This window comes from Cherax quadricarinatus, chromosome 61 (genome assembly GCF_038502225.1).
Source record: "Cherax quadricarinatus isolate ZL_2023a chromosome 61, ASM3850222v1, whole genome shotgun sequence".
Classification (NCBI taxonomy): Eukaryota; Metazoa; Arthropoda; class Malacostraca; order Decapoda; family Parastacidae; genus Cherax; species Cherax quadricarinatus.
In genome coordinates, this window is record NC_091352.1 from 13124628 (window position 1) to 13143286 (window position 18659).

General features: G+C 40.5%; 1 protein-coding gene across 7 annotated transcripts in view; it reads left to right on the top strand.

Annotated features, from left to right (window-relative positions):
• Positions 1 to 18659, top strand: part of Su(z)12 (Polycomb protein Su(z)12) — a 235063-nt gene that overhangs the window by 173542 nt on the left and 42862 nt on the right. For all 7 annotated transcript variants that reach the window (XM_053791982.2, XM_070098232.1, XM_053791985.2 and 4 more), the window contains one exon: positions 7337 to 7587. In XM_053791982.2, coding sequence (XP_053647957.1) covers positions 7337 to 7587 — 251 coding nt within the window. The remainder of the gene's footprint in view (positions 1 to 7336; positions 7588 to 18659) is intronic.

Here is an 18659-nt window from a genome sequence, read left to right on the forward strand (position 1 = left end):
ACTCGGAATATTTCGTATTATTACAGTGTTTTCGGTGGTGTTTCTGGAAAATAAGTGACCATGGGCCCCAAGAAAGCTTCTAGTGCCAACCCTGTGGTAAAAAGGGTGAGAATTAGTATGGAAATTAAGAAAGATTTTGAAGGGTTTGGGGCTAACCCTGAGAAGCCTATGCCAGTTGTGGAATCCATTGTGCCTACTTCAAAGATTAAGGAAATGTGTGCAGAGTGGTTTGAACTGCAAACCTTTATAGATGAAAATCACCCTGACACAGCTGTTGCAAGCCGTGCTTGTGACTATTTCAATGACAATGTTATGGCCCATTTTAGGAAAGTCTTGAAGAAACGGGAGGTACAGAGCTCTATGGACAGATTTGTTGTGCGACAGAGGTCCAGTGACTCTGAAGCTGGTCCTAGTGGCATTAAAAGAAGAAGGGAAGTAACCCCAGAAAAGGACTTGCTACCTCAAGTCCTAATGGAAGGGGATTCCCCTTCTAAACAGTAAGAAGATAATGCTCTCCCCTCCTCCCATCCCATCAATCATCACCAGATCTTCAATAAAAGTAAGTGTCATGTAATTGTGCATGCCTTTTTCAGTTTGTGTGTATTAAAATTAACATTTCATGTGGTAAAAAAAATTTTTTTTCATACTTTTGGGCGTCTTGCACGGATTAATTTTATTTCCATTATTTCTTATGGGGAAAATTAATTCGCATAACGATTATTTCGCATAACGATGAGCCCTCTTGCACGGATTAAAATCGTTAACCGGGGGTCCACTGTATGTGTATGCTTCTAGACTGTTGTATTCTGAGCACCTCTGCAAAAACAGTGATAATGTGCGAGTGTGGTGAAAGTATTGAATGATGATGAAAGTATTTTCTTTTTGGGGATTTTCTTTCTTTTTTTTTTGGGTCACCCTGCCTCGGTGGGAGACGGCCGACTTGTTGAAAAAAAAAAAAAAAATTAGCATTTCTAATATGGAGTCACTTGTGCAAGTCGTCTACTACCACATCTCATATTTATGTTTATTTATTCTATTGTGGGGTGTATTTATCATCTTTGTATGTTATGTATCGTGTTTATTATATAATTTTGAAAAAATATCATAGATGGATTAATGAAAATGTGTATTTAACGTAATATACGACATTTAAATGAGACTCGATGATTATTATTATCATTACTAATATGACGTCTGGAGACATAAGACACTCTTACTGATTTTAATGTGTACCTGCATGCCAGCACAGTATGTAAGTTTATTTAAGTACAGGTATACATAAGTATAATTATCAGAGTATATATAAAATATGAAATAACTTTTAAAAACATTTGAAATTTTGGAGTTTCCAGACAAAATGGAGAGACTTAGTGCTTACTGAGCTCACGAAGAATGTAAACAAACAAGGTGGGGCGCGGTGACCGTATTAGAAAGTCAGGTGGGGGGAGCCGTATAGCGAGTTTTGGTCATAATTTGAAATGACCGTATTAGCGGAACGCCGTAAAGTGAAACGCCGTAAAGCGGGGCCCTGCTGTATATAGGCAGGAGGAGGTAGTAGTAGTAGTAGTGGTGGAAGTAGTATTATTACCATATCAAAAACAGTATTCAGTGGAACCCCAAGTTTCGGCTGCAATCCATTCCCGGAGCTAGGCCTAAAGTCGAAGCAATATTTCCCATAAGAAATAATGTAAATCCAATTAATTTATTCCAGACCTACAAAAATATTCACAAAAAAATAAATTTTTTAAAGAATAACTATAGTTTTACATACACAAAACAATTATAAATACATATAGTACTTAAATGAGTAATGAAATAGATAAACATTTAAATAATCATTTAAAATCACATATACGTACCTTTATTGAAGACTCTTGTTGGCATCTGGAAGATAGGGAGGAGGAGAGAGGGAGGACTTCTTATTGTCTCAACCACTGCCTCCACAACTTCCTTCACCACTGCCTCAACCACCGCGGTACACTGCCTCGTATTTTTGTACAATTTCTTTCTTCACTTCTGTGGTGTTTCTCACTTTCTTTACCAAAGGGGTGCCACTAGGAAGTTTCTTTGGGCCCATGGTGGCTTATTTCACAGTCACAATCAATAAACAAGCACTAAACACAATGAATTTGTGAAATGTTTGGATGAGTGCGCAGGGTAATGTTCACTCAAGGATAAACGAAGCTAGACTGGCTCATGACGCCTGCACGGGCAGGTGGACAGGTCTGGTACGCCGGCCGAAACACGGGGCACAGGCCGAAACTGGACAAAATTTAGCCAAAAAAGGCGGTCGAAACTCGACCGCTGTACTCATATCACTGTACTGTACTCATATCACAACATTATAGAGGTTCGGACATGTATGGGCTGGGCCCCAGACCGACAAAATGTGATCAGTCACAAGGGAGCCTTCGCCAAATTCAATTTCAATAACAAAAACATAAGGTGGGACCAAGTAAACCAGGTCTTAAATGATATAAACTGGGAAGATAGTCAAAGCAACACAGATCTAAACCTATGTCTAGAACAAATTAACTATGGCACTCGAGGTATGCTCAAGGCATATTCCTTTAAGGAAGAGAAGATGTAAATTAGAAAGAGAAAGGCACTCCCTATACAGGTGAAGGCAAAGAATAACAGAGCGGCTAAAAGAGGCCAATATATCTGTTATACGTAGGGAGACACTGGTCAGAGAAATAGCAAACATCGAACTAAAGGTAAAAGATTCTTACAGGAGTCAAGAAATGCCAGAAGACCTAAAAGCCATAAATGAAATTGAAAGAAACCCGAAATATTTCTTTTCTTATGCCAAATTAAAATTGAGAACAACATCCAGTATTTGGCCCCTACTTAAATGAGATGGGTCGAACACAGATGGCAGCAAGGAAATGAGTGAGCTACTCAAGTCCCAGTATGACTTGGTTTTTAGTGAGCTACTAACCAGACTGTGAGTCAAAGACCTAAATGAATTTTTTATGAGAGAGAGAGAGAATTTGGCAGACTCGATCCTATCTGATATTACCGTGATGCCAAATGACTTCAAAAAGGTGATTAATGACATGCCCATGCACTCTGCCCCAAGCCCAGACTCGTGGAACTCTGTGTTCAAGAACTGCAAGAAGCCCCTATCATATGCTTTTAACATCCTATGGAGAGGGAGCATGGACACAGGGGTCATTCCACAGCTGTTAAAAACAACAGACAGACCCACTCCACAAAGGGGGCAGTAAAGCAGTAGCATATAAAAATCTTTGAAAGGGTTCTGAGAAGCAAGATTGCCACTCATCTAGATACCCATCAGTTACACAACCCAGGGCAACATGGGTTTAGAGCAGGTTGCTCCTCTCTGTCCCAACTACTGGACTACTATGACAAGGTCCTGGATGCTCTTGAAGACAAACAAAATGAAGATGTAGTATACACAGACTTTGCAAAAGCCTTTTGACAAGTGTGACCATGGTGTAACAACACAAAAAATGGATGATAAAGGAATAACAGGATAAGTTGGTAAGTGGATCTATAATTTCCTAACAAATAGAACACAAAGAGTAGTAGTAAACAGAGTAAAGTCTGAGGCGGCTGTGATGAAAAGCTCTATTCCACAAGGCACAGTACTTGCTCCCATCCTGTTCCTCATCCTCATATCTGACAAACAGGGATGTAAACCAAATGTGAAATGTAATGCAGTTAAAGGACATAGTAGTATGTCTCTTTAGAGCACAATAAGTAAAATAAACTATTTATTTCTTTGCTAAGGTTACAGTGTGTGTTTACATATCACAACATGATTGGAGAAAAGAAAGCCACTATCATGCTGAGGCATTTCGGACAGACTTAACCTAATACTTATAGACTACTTGAGTCTAGACAGAAAATTGACATCTGGGTGCTTGTTAGGCTCTTGCGTGATTTGTTCTAGGAAAGGCAGTACCCAGGGGATTTTTGTCACATACTTCATACCGTGTATACATACTGTGGAACCTCGGCACTTGAACTTAATTGGTTCCAGAAGGCTGTTCGAGTGCCAATCTCTTCGAGTATGGAACAGATTTTTCCCAACCAATTTTCTTTTTGGTTGGCTGTTATCACTAATTCTCTTAGGCCACCTGGTGACTTATTTATACAAATAATAAAAAACACCAAAAAGTGAAGAAACACTAAATAGTTGACAGCAAAGTTCTGGCAGGTTATGTTTGTTTGGTCGACTACCGGGCGATTTGTTTACCGAAAAAAGCATTCGAATACCAAATTGTTCTAGTACGGAGCTGTTTGAGTACCAAGGTTCCACTGTATTTATTTTTTTATCTTGCACAGTTTTACAGGCTAAGAGCTGTTATCCTACCTCAGCTCATTTCAAAACCCAGCCCAATCCATAAAATCAGAATCAAATGAAAATCAAAATTTCATTTCTTTGCTAACCAGGTACCAGATCAACCAGGCTGTGATGGATATGTGGGGCAGCGGACCTCCAGCAACAACAGCCTGGTTGATCAGGCAAGCACCAGACAAGCCAAGCCCATGGCTGGGCTCTGAGAGTAGTCAAACTCGAAACTCTTCAAAGGTACAACACTGTCTTCCTTTGCAGATAACACCCGAATTTGCATGAGTGTCCTCTATTGAAGACACTGCAAAGCTCCAGGCGGACATCAACCAAATATTTAAATGGGCTGCAGAAAACAACATGAAGTTCAATGATGAGAAATTTCAATTACTCCAATATGGAAAACGTGAGGAAATTAAAACTATATCAGAGTATAAAACAAATTCCCACCACACAGTATGGAAAACGTGAGGAAATTAAAACTATATCAGAGTATAAAACAAATTCCCACCACACAGTAGAGCAAAAAACTAATTTAAAAGACCAGGGAGTGATCATGTCAGAGGATCTCACCTCACCATAACACTGTATCAATCACATCTGCTAGAAAAATGACAGGATGGATAATGATAGCCTTCAAAACTAGGGATGCCAAGCCTGTGATGACACTCTTAAGGTCACTTGTTCTATCTAGGCTGGAATATTACTGCACACTAACAGCACCTTTCAAGGCAGGTGAAATTGCTGACCTAGAAAGTGTACAGAGACCATGGCGCACATAACTGCGATGAAACCTCAATTACTGGGAACTCTTGAAGTTCCTCAACCTGTACTCCCTAGAATGCAGGTGGGAGAGATACATGGTTATATACACTTGGAAAATCCTAGAGGGATTAGTACCAAACTTGCACACGAAAATCACTTCCTGTGAAAGCAAAAGACTCGGCAGATAGTGCAACATCCCCCCAGTGAAAAGCAGGGGTGCCACTAGCACGATAAGAGACAACAGAATAAGTGTCAGGGGCCCAAGGCTGTTTAACTGCCTCCCAGCATACATAAGGGGGATTACCAATAGACCCCTGGCTGTCTTCAAGAAGGCACTGGACTGGCACCTAAAGTCAGTACCTGACCAGCTGGGCTGTGGTTCGTACGTTGGGTTGTGTGCGGCCAACAGTAACAGCCTAGTTGATCAGGCCCTGATCCACCATGAGGCCTGGTCACAGACCGGGCTGCGGGGGTGTTGACCCTCGAAACCCTCTCCAGGTATACCCCAGGTATACAGTAAAGTAACTTGTGTATATATAACAGTGTTGTAGTGTGTGTGTAGCATGATTGGAAATACTTGGTGGTTTAACTAAGAAGATGAAACATCAACCCTTTCGTTGTCCAGACCCCAATCTGAAACTTGTTCACACTTCAAGAATTGAAAAAAAAAAAAAAAATTCTTATGAAATGGTAAAGAATCTTTTTTTTTTTTTTTGATGTTAATAAAACAAAAATATGAAATTTGATAAAAAATTTGCGAAATTAATCTTTTTGCAAATGTTGCTATATCAGCAATATTTATGCATTGGTGATTTTTTACTCACTTTGAGTCCTACTTGAGGTCAATTACATTCTTCCAGTTGGCCAAATTCTTAGCTGTTTTGCTAGTATGTCTTCCATTTTTTGATTGAGTACAAGAAATCACCCAATCAACTATTTCAGCTACCAAATAAATTGATCAGAAATTGGTAATTTGGCCATTGTCACTCAAATTTCAAAAATATTCCAATTTTAAAACAGGGTCCAGAATAAACAGTGCAGGCATTCTGGCACTAAAATAACATTTCCTCTGTTCATTAGTTATGTTTCCAGGCTTTATACATGAATTCCATTTGTATTTTTTATTCACAAAAAATAGAAGATTTACTGTTATGCAATATTGTAATAATTATATAAATAATATCAGCACATTTGTGAACACACATTAGACCCACCAGTTGACATGTATTGGACACTTGACATGATTTGTTGACCCTTGAACATTGGCAAAAATCGATCATTTCTGCTAATTTGAGCTCAATTTCTAGGTATTTTCAGTCCTACAACCAATCAAAATCATCTCTATTTCTGTAATATATCTTCCATTCTATCAAATTATACCGAGAATACAACCATAAAAACCATACAAAAATACACCACAAAGTTGCTGTTTGAAACCGAAAACACGGTCACAATTTTTTCTCATGCACTGCGTGTTGCAGGATTCTTTTTATATGATGCATACTTACTACATTGACCCATTCTCTCAAATCTAGGCCCCAGTTTACCACTCACAGCTTATCTGAGTAAGCTGAGCTCATCACGTAATACTACGGAAGAGCCTGTGAACTCTAATGCATAGTACTATGGCACAATCAGCTAAAGAGTTAAATCAGATGGAGAGGAAGATTGGATATGTGGTGTATGATCATTATGCAGTACATAGAATGTATCAGTGGAAGAATCCAAGGAAATGTTCCAATACTTTGGTTCATATAAAAGATGTTGTATATGTGATTTTTTTTTTTTGTCAGGAAATTTACTTTTTTTAATAGGATGGCCAAATAAGGAATCCCCATACATAAAATGCCTCTAGGTATAAAGGCGTTTGGAGAGCACCTGGACACATTCATGTTAGTTTATTGCTTAAATGAAATTGTTGCTCCTTCCTTGCACTGTGAAAGAAAGCATTAAGTCTAGCAAATAAAGTGAAGGCACAAGAGGGAAGAAACAGAAGGCAGAAAGGCATATACCAGGTATGAATTTGAGAAACAGTAATTAAGAAGGCAGTTTGGATTAGTAGAAAATATAGGATACCACCAGCCGATGTAGTACAAGAATCATGCATGGTAAGGCTAGTCTTTTTTTTTTTTTTTTTTTTTTTTCCTAGCTAGTGCTTCTGTGGGTAACAGACCAGGACATATGCCAGTTCATAATAGATAATCTGTATATTTTTTTCTTTTTGCTTGTATTTCGTCCTTTCTTTTTCAGCCACATCCTAAAGGAGCACGAATTGATGTTGCACTCAATGAGTGTTATGATGGCTCTTATGCAGGAAATCCACAAGACTTGGTAGCTATGCCAGCTGGATTTGCCTTTTCCCGCAGTGGACCCACGCGGCGAACACCAACCACTTCAGTATTAGTCTGCAGACCAAAAAGACCGAAACCTTCATTATCAGAATTTCTAGAACAAGATGATGATTTTGATTTACCACGGTCATATATATTAGGCCATAATAGGTAAGTGTTTCAATAAATAAAATAAATTTTTTAAAAAGTTTACACCGTAATCTTGTTGTGTATTTCTGTTTTACTCTTATGTTGAAAGTACCATTTTCTTTCCAGCAAAGAAGAGACCTTTAGAAATGAAATCCTGAAGGCAGCATGTGTGCACTTGATTTTCATTATTCCTTCGATGAGGATTGAAGTCATCAAGCTGTTTGTGTATGGTCAGTTTTATTTTTCATATTCCCTATGAACTGCCATTCCCATATATATCATTTGATGACATCAGCTCTTTTAGTAGTGCACATTCCATTGCTGTATCGCCTCATCACCTTCAAATAATTTCTTTTTCGCTTTCATCCTGTGTTCTTTTACCCTCCGACTATTATCTTTCCTGTTCTTGTGTTACGTCTTTTCAATTCGATTCAATTTCACATATTCCATGGCAGTTTAACACACACATCTTAAAAAAAAAAAAAAAAAAGCCCCTTAAATGTAATGATGGCAGAAGAAATGAATGGGTTACAACTAAGTATTGTAAATCTGTTGTAAAGATCATTGATACCTAGATAAAATATTACTCAACCTTGTGTCAGATTAACAGTCTGTGGTATGGTAGAAAGATGCTTGGTGCAGAGGACTTCATTATAGACAGCAATTATCTAACACAGTAGGCTTTATTAATTCAAGGAAGGAGTAAAGAGACAGGACATATAGAGGTGAAGAAGTGAGGACAGGTGTCATCTGTGGCTGGTATTTCAGTGGATATCAGCATCACCTGTAGTATGTGAGTGGTTATTACTTCACCTGTTGGATTTGTCCTTGCATGTTGACTTTAGACAACGGTTTGGCAATGCTAATTGCACCTCGATTCTGTTGTGTTGGAGGTCTGTATGACTTTATTGGGAACATGTCTTCCAGGTTTTTGGCTGTCTTCATATAAAAGGCTTTGTTCAGATTGTGTGGTTTTAAATGTACAATTGACCCTCCCGTTTCGTTGATCTCTGTTATCGCCGATTTTTTATGTACAATTGATCCTCCCTTTTCGTTGATCTCTGTTATCGCCGATTTCAGTTTTCACCGACTTTTTTTTGTCAAAATATTTCCTCCGTTTTCGTCAATTTCCTCCATTTTCATCAGTGGTACAGAACCTGTCCAATGCCCAGTGCACACACAAAGCCGCCTCCCACACACGTTCTCAGGCAGTGTTGTGTCGTTTCTCGGTGAGTGAACATATCCTGCAGGGTCATACGAAACATTTTGTAATCCATTTTTTTGACACTTGTTGATTGTGTGTGAAGGCTAAATAAGCCACCATGAGCCCAAAAAAAGCTCCTAGTGCCAGTCCTTTGGTAAAGAAAGTGAGAAACACCGTAGAATTGAAGGAAAAGATTGTAGAAAAATACAAAAGTGGTGGTGGTAGAGGGTGGTAGTGATGGTGGTAGAGGGTGTTAGTGGTTGTGATGGTGGTGGAGGGTGGTAGTGGTTGTGATGGTGGTAGTGTGTGGTAGTGATGGTGGTAGTGGGTGTGATGGTGGTAGAGGGTAGTAGTGGTTGTGATGGTGGTAGAGGGTGGTAGTGGTTGTGATGGTGGTAGAGGGTGGTAGTGGTTTTAATGGTGGTAGAGGGTGGTAGTGGTTGTGATGGTGGTAGGGGGTGGTAGTGGTTTTAATGGTGGTAGAGGTGGTAGTGGTTGTGATGGTGGTAGAGGGTGGTGGTGGTTGTGATGGTGGTAGTGGTTTGTGTAATGTGGAGTAGGGTGCAAACATTTGTGGAGGAACATCACCCTGAGAAGGTTGTTGCAATCCGTGCTGGCAACTTTTACAATGACAATGCCATGTCCCATTTTAGGGAAATTTTAAAGAGACATCGGAAACAGAGCTCTCTGGACCAACTTTTTGTACGACAGAGGTCCAGTGACTCAAGCTAGTCTTAGTGGCAGTAAAAGACAAAGAAGAGAAGTGACCCCAGATAAGGACTTGGTACCTAGAGTCCTTATGGAGGGGGATTCCCCTTCTAAAGAATACCCTATCTTCCCTCTCCCCTTCTCCCTGTGATCCATACCCAAGAGTCTTCAATAAAGGTAAGTGTCATGTTGAATGTTCATTCTTTTCTGCATGCAAATCTATGCTTAACCTAAAAAAAAAAAAAATTTTTTGTTAATACTTTTGGGTGCTTGGAATGGATTAATTGGATTTACATTATTTCTTTAGGAGAAAATGGTTTCAGTTTTCGCCAATCTCTCTGGAATGGATTAATGACGAAAACCGAGGGTCCACTATGTATTTATGTTTGAGGATTCTGGTGTGTAGGCTTCGTGATATTTCATCAATGTTATATCTGTTATACACTCCTCATGGGATCTTGTACATGCTTCTGAGCTGTGATCTGGTCATTTCATGTATGGGCTAAGATGCTGTGTTTTAGAGTCAGGGTAATGTCAGCCATACTTCCAGTAGGTAAAGTGATATTTTAGCTGTTGTTGGTATTTTCCTGAGGGTTCTTGGCTATCTGCTGTGCTTTGTCTGCAATCTAGGATGAAGTAATTGGAAGATTTTAAGTTTGCTGGCACTGGAGTTCATTCAACTATAGGCTGCAAATTTCGTAGAACAGTGATTGCCAATGTAGGGTTTACTTCCCTCAAGGGGGCAATTTTGAATGTTTTGGGGTGCAGTTTGAAAGTGTTATACAGTGGACCCCTAGTTATCAGCTGTAATCCGTTCCAGAAGCTTGGCCTAAAATCAAAATGGCCAAAAACCGAAATAATGTTTCCTGTAAGAATTAATGTAAATACAATTAATCCGTTCCAGACAAAAATATTCACAAAAAAATAATTACAGTGGACCCCCGCATAACGCTATTAATCCGTTCCTGAGAGCTCAATGTTATGCGAAATTATCGTTATGCGAATTAATTTTCCCCATAAGAAATAATGGAAATCAAATTAATCCGTGCAAGATACCCAAAAGTATGAAAAAAAAAATTTTTACCACATGAAATATTAATTTTAATGTGGCAGATGTTGCAAGTATATGGAATAGGTGGTAAGTTACTAAATGCTGTTAAGAGTTTTTATGAGGATAGTGAGGCTCAGGTTAGGGTGTGTAGAAGAGAGGGAAAATACTTCCCGGTAAAAGTAGGTCTTAGACAGGGATGTGTAATGTCACCATGGTTGTTTAATATATTTATAGATGGGGTTGTAAAAGAAGTAAATGCTAGGGTGTTCGGGAGAGGGGTGGGATTAAATTATGGGGAATCAAATTCAAAATGGGAATTGACACAGTTACTTTTTGCTGATGATACTGTGCTTATGGGAGATTCTAAAGAAAAATTGCAAAGGTTAGTGGATGAGTTTGAGAATGTGTGTAAATGTAGAAAGTTGAAAGTGAACATAGAAAAGAGTAAGGTGATGAGGGTATCAAATGATTTAGATAAAGAAAAATTGGATATCAAATTGGGGAGGAGGAGTATGGAAGAAGTGAATGTTTTCAGATACTTGGGAGTTGACGTGTCAGCGGATGGATTTATGAAGGATGAGGTTAATCATAGAATTGATGAGGGAAAAAAGGTGAGTGGTGCGTTGAGGTATATGTGGAGTCAAAAAACGTTACCTATGGAGGCAAAGAAGGGAATGTATGAAAGTATAGTAGTACCAACACACTTACATGGATGTGAAGCTTGGGTGGTAAATTCAGCAGGGAGGAGACGGTTGGAGGCAGTGGAGATGTCCTGTCTAAGGGCAATGTGTGGTGTAAATATTATGCAGAAAATTCGGAGTGTGGAAATTAGGAGAAGGTGTGGAGTTAATAAAAGCATTAGTCAGAAGGCAGAAGAGGGGTTGTTGAGGTGGTTTGGTCATTTAGAGAGAATGGATCAAAGTAGAATGACATGGAAAGCATATAAATCTATAGGGGAAGGAAGGAGGGGTAGGGGTTGTCCTCGAAAGGGTTGGAAAGAGGGGGTAAAGGAGGTTTTGTGGGCGAGGGGCTTGGACTTCCAGCAAGCGTGCATGAGCGTGTTAGATAGGAGTGAATGGAGATGAATGATACTTGGGACCTGACGATCTGTTGGAGTGTGAGCAGGGTAATATTTAGTGAAGGGATTCAGGGAAACCGGTTATTTTCATATAGTCGGACTTGAGTCCTGGAAATGGGAAGTACAATGCCTGCACTTTAAAGGAGGGGTTTGGGATATTGGCAGTTTGGAGGGATATGTTGTGTATCTTTATACGTATATGCTTCTAAACTGTTGTATTCTGAGCACCTCTGCAAAAACAGTGATAATGTGTGAGTGTGGTGGAAGTGTTGAATGATGATGAAAGTATTTTCTTTTTGGGGATTTTCTTTCTTTTTTGGGTCACCCTGCCTCGGTGGGAGACGGCCGACTTGTTGGCAAAAAAAAAAAACACACACAAACTTAAGAAAACATGCAGTTATATGACACTTACCTTTATTGAAGATGTGGTGATGATTGATGGGATGGGAGGAGGGGAGACTGGATGGTTTTAGTGTTTAGAAGGGGAATCCCCTTCCATTAGGACTTGAGGTGTCAAGTCCTTTTCCGGGTTTGCTTCCCTTCTTCTTTTAATGCCACTAGGACCAGCTTCAGAGTCACTGACTGGACTTCTGTCGCACAACATATCTGTCCATAGTGGCCTGTACCTCTCGTTCCTTTATGACTTTCCTAAAGTGTTTCACAACAGTGTCAGTGTAATAGTCACCAGCATGGCTTGCAATAGCTGTCTGAGGGTGATTTTCATCCATGAAGGTTTGCACTTCAAGCCACTTTGCACAGATTTCCTTAATCTTTGAAGTAGGCAACTTCTTCAATTTCTCTCTCCCCTCCTCCGAAGCAATTTCCTCAGGTGTGGCCTCTTGCTGTTGAAGTTGATCTAGCAGCTCATCAGTGGTTAGTTCTTCATTGTCCTCCTCCACCAACTCTTCCACATCCTCCCCACTAACCTCCAACCCCAAGGACTTCCCCAATGCCACAATTGATTCCTCAACTGGCATAGGATTCTCAGGGTTAGCCTCAAATCCTTCAGAATCCCTTTGGTCTACACATTCTGGCCACAGTTTCTTCCAAGCAGAGTTCAAGGTCCTCTTAGTCACTCCCTCCCAAGCCTTACCTATAAGGTTTACACAATTGAGGATATTAAAGTGCTCTCTCCAAAACTCTCTTAGAGTCAATTGAGTTTCTGAGGTCACTACAAAGCACCTTTCAAACAGAGCTTTTGTGTACAGTTTTTTGAAGTTTGCAATAACCTGCTGGTCCATGGGCAGCAGGAGTGGAGTGGTATTAGGAGGCAAAAACTTCACCTTAATGAAGCTCATGTCCCCACAAAGTCGCTCTCCCAAGTCTGTAGGATGACCAGGGGCATTGTCTAACACCAGGAGACACTTAAGGTCTAATTTCTTTTCAGTTAGGTAATTTTTCACAGTGGGGGCAAATGCTTGGTGTAACCAGTCATAGAAAAAGTCCCTAGTGACCCATGCCTTATTGTTTGCCCTCCACAGCACACACAAATTAGCCTTGAGGATATTCTTTTGCCTGAACGCTCTGGGAGTTTCAGAGTGATACCCTAATAAAGGCTTCACTTTGCAATCACCACTAGCATTGGCACACATGAGAAAAGTAAGCCTGTCTTTCATAGGCTTATGTCCTGGGAGTTCCTTTTCCTCCTGATTAATGTAGGTCCTGCTTGGCATTTTCTTCCAAAACAGGCCTGTTTTGTCACAATTAAACACTTGTTCAGGTTTCAGTCCTTCACTGTCTATGTACTCCTTGAATTCATGCACATATTTTTCAGCTGCTTTTTGGTCCGAACTGGCAGCCTCACCATGCCTTATCACACTATGTATGCCACTACGCCTCTTAAATCTCTCAAACCAACCTTAGCTGGCCTTAAATTCACTCGCATCACCACTAGTTGCAGGCATTTTTCTAATTAAATCCTCATGCAACTTCCTAGCCTTTTCACTTATGATCGCTTGAGAGATGCTATCGCCTGCTATCTGTTTTTCGTTTATCCACACCAATAACAGTCTTTCAACATCTTCTATCACTTGCGATCTCTGTTTCGAAAGCACAGTTAAACCTTTGGCAAGAACAGCTTCCTTGATTGCCGTTCTCTTGGACACAATAGAAGCGATGGTTGATTGGGGTTTACTATACAACCTGGCCAGCTCGGAGACACGCACTCCACTTTCATACTTAGCAATGATCTCTTTCTTCATCTCCATAGTAATTCTCACCCTTATTCCTGTAGGGTTGGCACTAGAAGCTTTCTTGGGGCCCATGGTCACATTTTTCAGGTGAAATCACTATAAAAAGGCTGTAATAATACGAAATGTTCCGATTGTATGCTTGAATGTTACCACGGAGGCTGGCTTGTAAACAATGCCACTGGCAGAACAAGTGAGGCTGGCTCAGGCCGCATGGACGTGTCTCGGACGAATCGCGTTGAGCGAATTTTTTATCACTATGCGAGGCAAAATTTTAGTAATAAAATGTATCACTATGCGGATTTAACACTATGCGATGCCAACGTTATGCGGGGGTCCACTGTATTTTAACAATTAAATCAATATTACATACCTTTATTGAAGACTAATCCTGGCTTCTGGAATGCCTGGTACACTTCCAGCATGTCTGCTACACTCACTGCATGCCTGCTTCACTCCCTGCATGCCTGCTTCACTCCCTGCATGCCTGCTTCACTCCCTGCATGCCTGCTTCACTCCCTGCATGCCTGCTATATATCCTGCTATCCTGCATGCCTGCTACACTTCCTGCATGCCTGCTACACTTCCTGCATGCCTGCTACACTCCCTGCATGCCTGCTACACTCCCTGCATGCCTGCTACACTCCCTGCATGCCTGCTACACTCCCTGTATGCCTCCTACACTCCCTGCATGCCTCCTACACTCCCTGCATGCCTGCTTCACTCCCTGCATGCCTGCTACACACACTGCATCCCTGCTACACTCCCTGCATCCCTGCTACACTCCTGCATGTCTGCTACACTCCCTGCATGCCTGCTACACTTCACACTTAAATTCCATGGTGTTCCTCACTTTCTTTACCACAGGAACTTTTTCAGGAACTTTCTTTGGAGCCATGGTTACTTATTTCGCAATTGCACTGCAAAAAACTACAAAAAACAATGGAAAACAAGCAAAATGTTTGGATATATGAGCAGAAGCTTCCTCACACACCGAGACAGCCAAACTGACGCACAAGCAGCTCCAGCCGGCAGACGGGCACATGCGAAACAGCCGATCACCGAAATAAAGGCTGATCACCGAGTTGGCTGATAACAGGAATGGCTGGTAACCGAGGGTCCACTGTAATAGTATAAATTTATACATAAATATTTTATATGCAGATCTCCAACATTCGCAAGGATTAGGGGATCAAGAGCCTCGTGAATGTTGAAAAATCGCGAATGTTTGGTGCCCCAATATTTTTTTTTTAACAAGTCGGCTATCTCCCACTGAGGCAGGGTGACCCAAAAAGAAAGAAAAAATCCCCAAAAAGAAAATACTTTAATCATCATTCAACACTTTCACCTCACTCACACATAATCACTGTTTTTGCAGAGGTGCTCAGAATACAACAGCTTAGAAGCATATATATATAAAGATACACAACATGTCCCTCCAAACTGCCAATATCCCAAACCCCTCCTTTAAAGTGCAGGCATTGTACTTCCCATTTCCAGGACTCGAGTCCGGCTATATGAAAATAACCGGTTTCCCTGAATCCCTTCACTAAATATTACCTTGCTCACACTCCAACAGCTCGTCAGGTCCCAAATACCATTTGTCTCCATTCACTCCTATCTAACACGCTCACCCACGCTTGCTGGAAGCCCAAGCCCCTCGCCCACAAAACCTCCTTTACCCCCTCCCTCCAACCTTTTTGAGGATGACCCCTACCCCACCTTCCTTCCCCTACAGATTTATACTCTCTCCATGTCATTCTACTTTGATCCGTTCTCTCTAAATGACCAAACCACCTCAACAACCCCTCTTCAGCCCTCTGACTAATACTTTTATTAACTCCAGACCTTCTCATAATTTCCACACTCCGAATTTTCTGCATAATATTTACACCACGCATTGCCCTTAGACAGGACGTCTCCACTGCCTCCAACCATCTCCTCGCTGCAGCATTTACAAACCAAGCTTCACACCCATGTAAGAGTGTTGGTACCACTATACTTTCGTACATTCCCTGCTTTGCCTCCATAGATTACGTTTCTTTGTCTCCACATATACATATCTCAACACACCACTCACTTTTTTTTCTTCATCACTTCTATGAATAACCTCATCCTTCATAAATCCATCCGCCGACACGTCAACTCCCAAATATCTGAAAAGATTCACTTCTTCCATACTCCTCCTCTCCAATTTGATATCCAATTTTTGCTTATCTAAATCATTTGATACCCTCATCACCTTACTCTTTTGTATGTTCACTTTCAACTTCTTACCTTTACACACACTTCCAAACTCGTCCATTAACCTTCGCAATTTTTCTTTTGAATCTCCCATAAGCACAGTATCATCAGCAAAAAGTAACTGTGTCAATTCCCATTTTGTATTTGATTCCCCATAATTTAATCCCACCCTTCTTCCGAGCACCTTAGCATTTACTTCTTTTACAACCCCATCTATAAAAATATTAAACAACCATGGTGACATTACACATCCCTGTCTAAGACCTACATTTACCGGGAAGTAGTCTCCCTCTCTTCTACACACCCTAACCTGAGCCTCACTATCCTCATAAAAACTATTTGCAGCATTTAGTAACTTACCACATATTCCATATACTTGCAACATCTGCCACATTGCTTCCCTATCCACTCTATCATATGCCTTTTCTAAATCCATAAATACAATGAAACCTTCCCTACCTTTATCTAAATACTGCTCACATATATGGTTCAATGTAAACACTTGATCTACACATCCCCTACCCACTCTAAAACCTCCTTGCTCATCTGCAGTCCTACATTATGTCTTACCTCTAATTCTTTCAATTATAACCTTACCGTACACTTTTCCTGGTATACTCAGTAAACTTATCCCTCTATAATTTTTACAATCTCTTTTGTCCCCCTTCCCTTTATATAAAGGGACTATACATGCTCTCCGCCAATCCCTAGGTACCTTCCCCTCTTTCATGCATTTATTAAACAAAAATACCAACCACTCCAACACTATATCCCCCCCTGCTTTTAACATTTTTGTCATGATCCCATTAGTTCCAGCTGCTTTTCCCCCTTTCATTCTACATAATGCCTCACACACCTCCCCCACACTCACATCCTGCTCTTTCTCACTCCTAAAAAATGGTATACTTCTTTGGCCAATGCATGAAATTACTGCCTCCCTCTCTTCATCAACATTTAAAAGTTCTTTAAAATATTCCTGCCATCTACACAATACCTCCTCTCGCCATCTACTAACTCTTCTACTCGTTTTTAACTGACAAATCCATTCGTTCCCTAGGCTTTATTAACTTGCTTAACTCACTCCAATTTTTTTTTTTTCAACAAGTCGGCCGTCTCCCACCGAGGCAGGGTGACCCAAAAAAGAAAGAAAATCCCCAAAAAGAAAATGCTTTCATCATCATTCAACACTTTCACCACACTCACACATTATCACTGTTTTTGCAGAGGTGCTCAGAATACAACAGTTTAGAAGCATATTGGTATAAAGATACACAACATATCCCTCCAAACTGCCAATATCCCAAACCCCTCCTTTAAAGTGTAGGCATTGTACTTCCCATTTCCAGGACTCAAGTCCGACTATTTGAAGATAACTGGTTTCCCTGAATCCCTTCACTAAATATTACCCTGCTCACACTCCAACAGATCGTCAGGTCCCAAGTATCATTCGTCTCCATTCACTCCTATCTAACACGCTCACGCACGCTTGCTGGAAGTCCAAGCCCCTCGCCCACAAAACCTCCTTTACCCCCTCTGTCCAACCGTTTCGAGGACGACCCCTACCCGTCCTTCCTTCCCCTATAGATTTATATGCTTTCCATGTCATTCTACTTTGATCCATTCTCTCTAAATGACCAAACCACCTCAACAACCCCTCTTCTGCCCTCTGACTAATGCTTTTATTAACTCCACACCTTCTCCTAATTTCCACACTCCGAATTTTCTGCATAAAATTTACACCACACATTGCCCTTAGACAGGACGTCTCCACTGCCTCCAACCGTCTCCTCGCTGCTGCATTTACCACCCAAGCTTCACATCCATATAAGAGTGTTGGTACCACTATACTTTCATACATTCCCTTCTTTGCCTCCATTGATAGCGTTTTTTGACTCCACATGTACCTCAACGCACCACTCATCTTTTTTCCTTCATCTATTCTATGATTAACCTCATCCTTCATAAATCCATCCGCCGACACGTCAACTCCCAAGTATCTGAAAACATTCACTTCTTCCATACTCCTCCTCCCCAATTTGATATCCAATTTTTCTTTATCTAAATCATTCAATACCCTCATCACCTTACTCTTTTCTATGTTCACTTTCAACTTTCTACCATTACACACATTCCCAAACTCATCCACTAACCTTGGCAATTTTTCTTTAGAATCTCCCATAAACACAGTATCATCAGCAAAAAGTATCTGTGTCAATTCCCATTTTGAATTTGATTCCCCATAATTTAATCCCACCCCTCTCCCGAACACCCTAGCATTTACTTCTTTTACAACCCCATCTATAAATATATTAAACAACCATGGTGACATTACACATCCCTGTCTAAGACCTACTTTTACCAGGAAGTATTCTCCCTTTCTTCTACACACCCTAACCTGAGCCTCACTATCCTCATAAAAACTCTTTAACAGTATTTAGTAATTTACCACCTATTCCATATACTTGCAACATCTGCCACATTGCTCCTCTATCCACTCTATCATATGCCTTTTCTAAATCCATAAATGCAATAAAAACTTCCCTACCTTTATCTAAATACTGTTCACATATATATACTTCAATGTAAACACTTGATCTACACATCCCCTACCCACTCTGA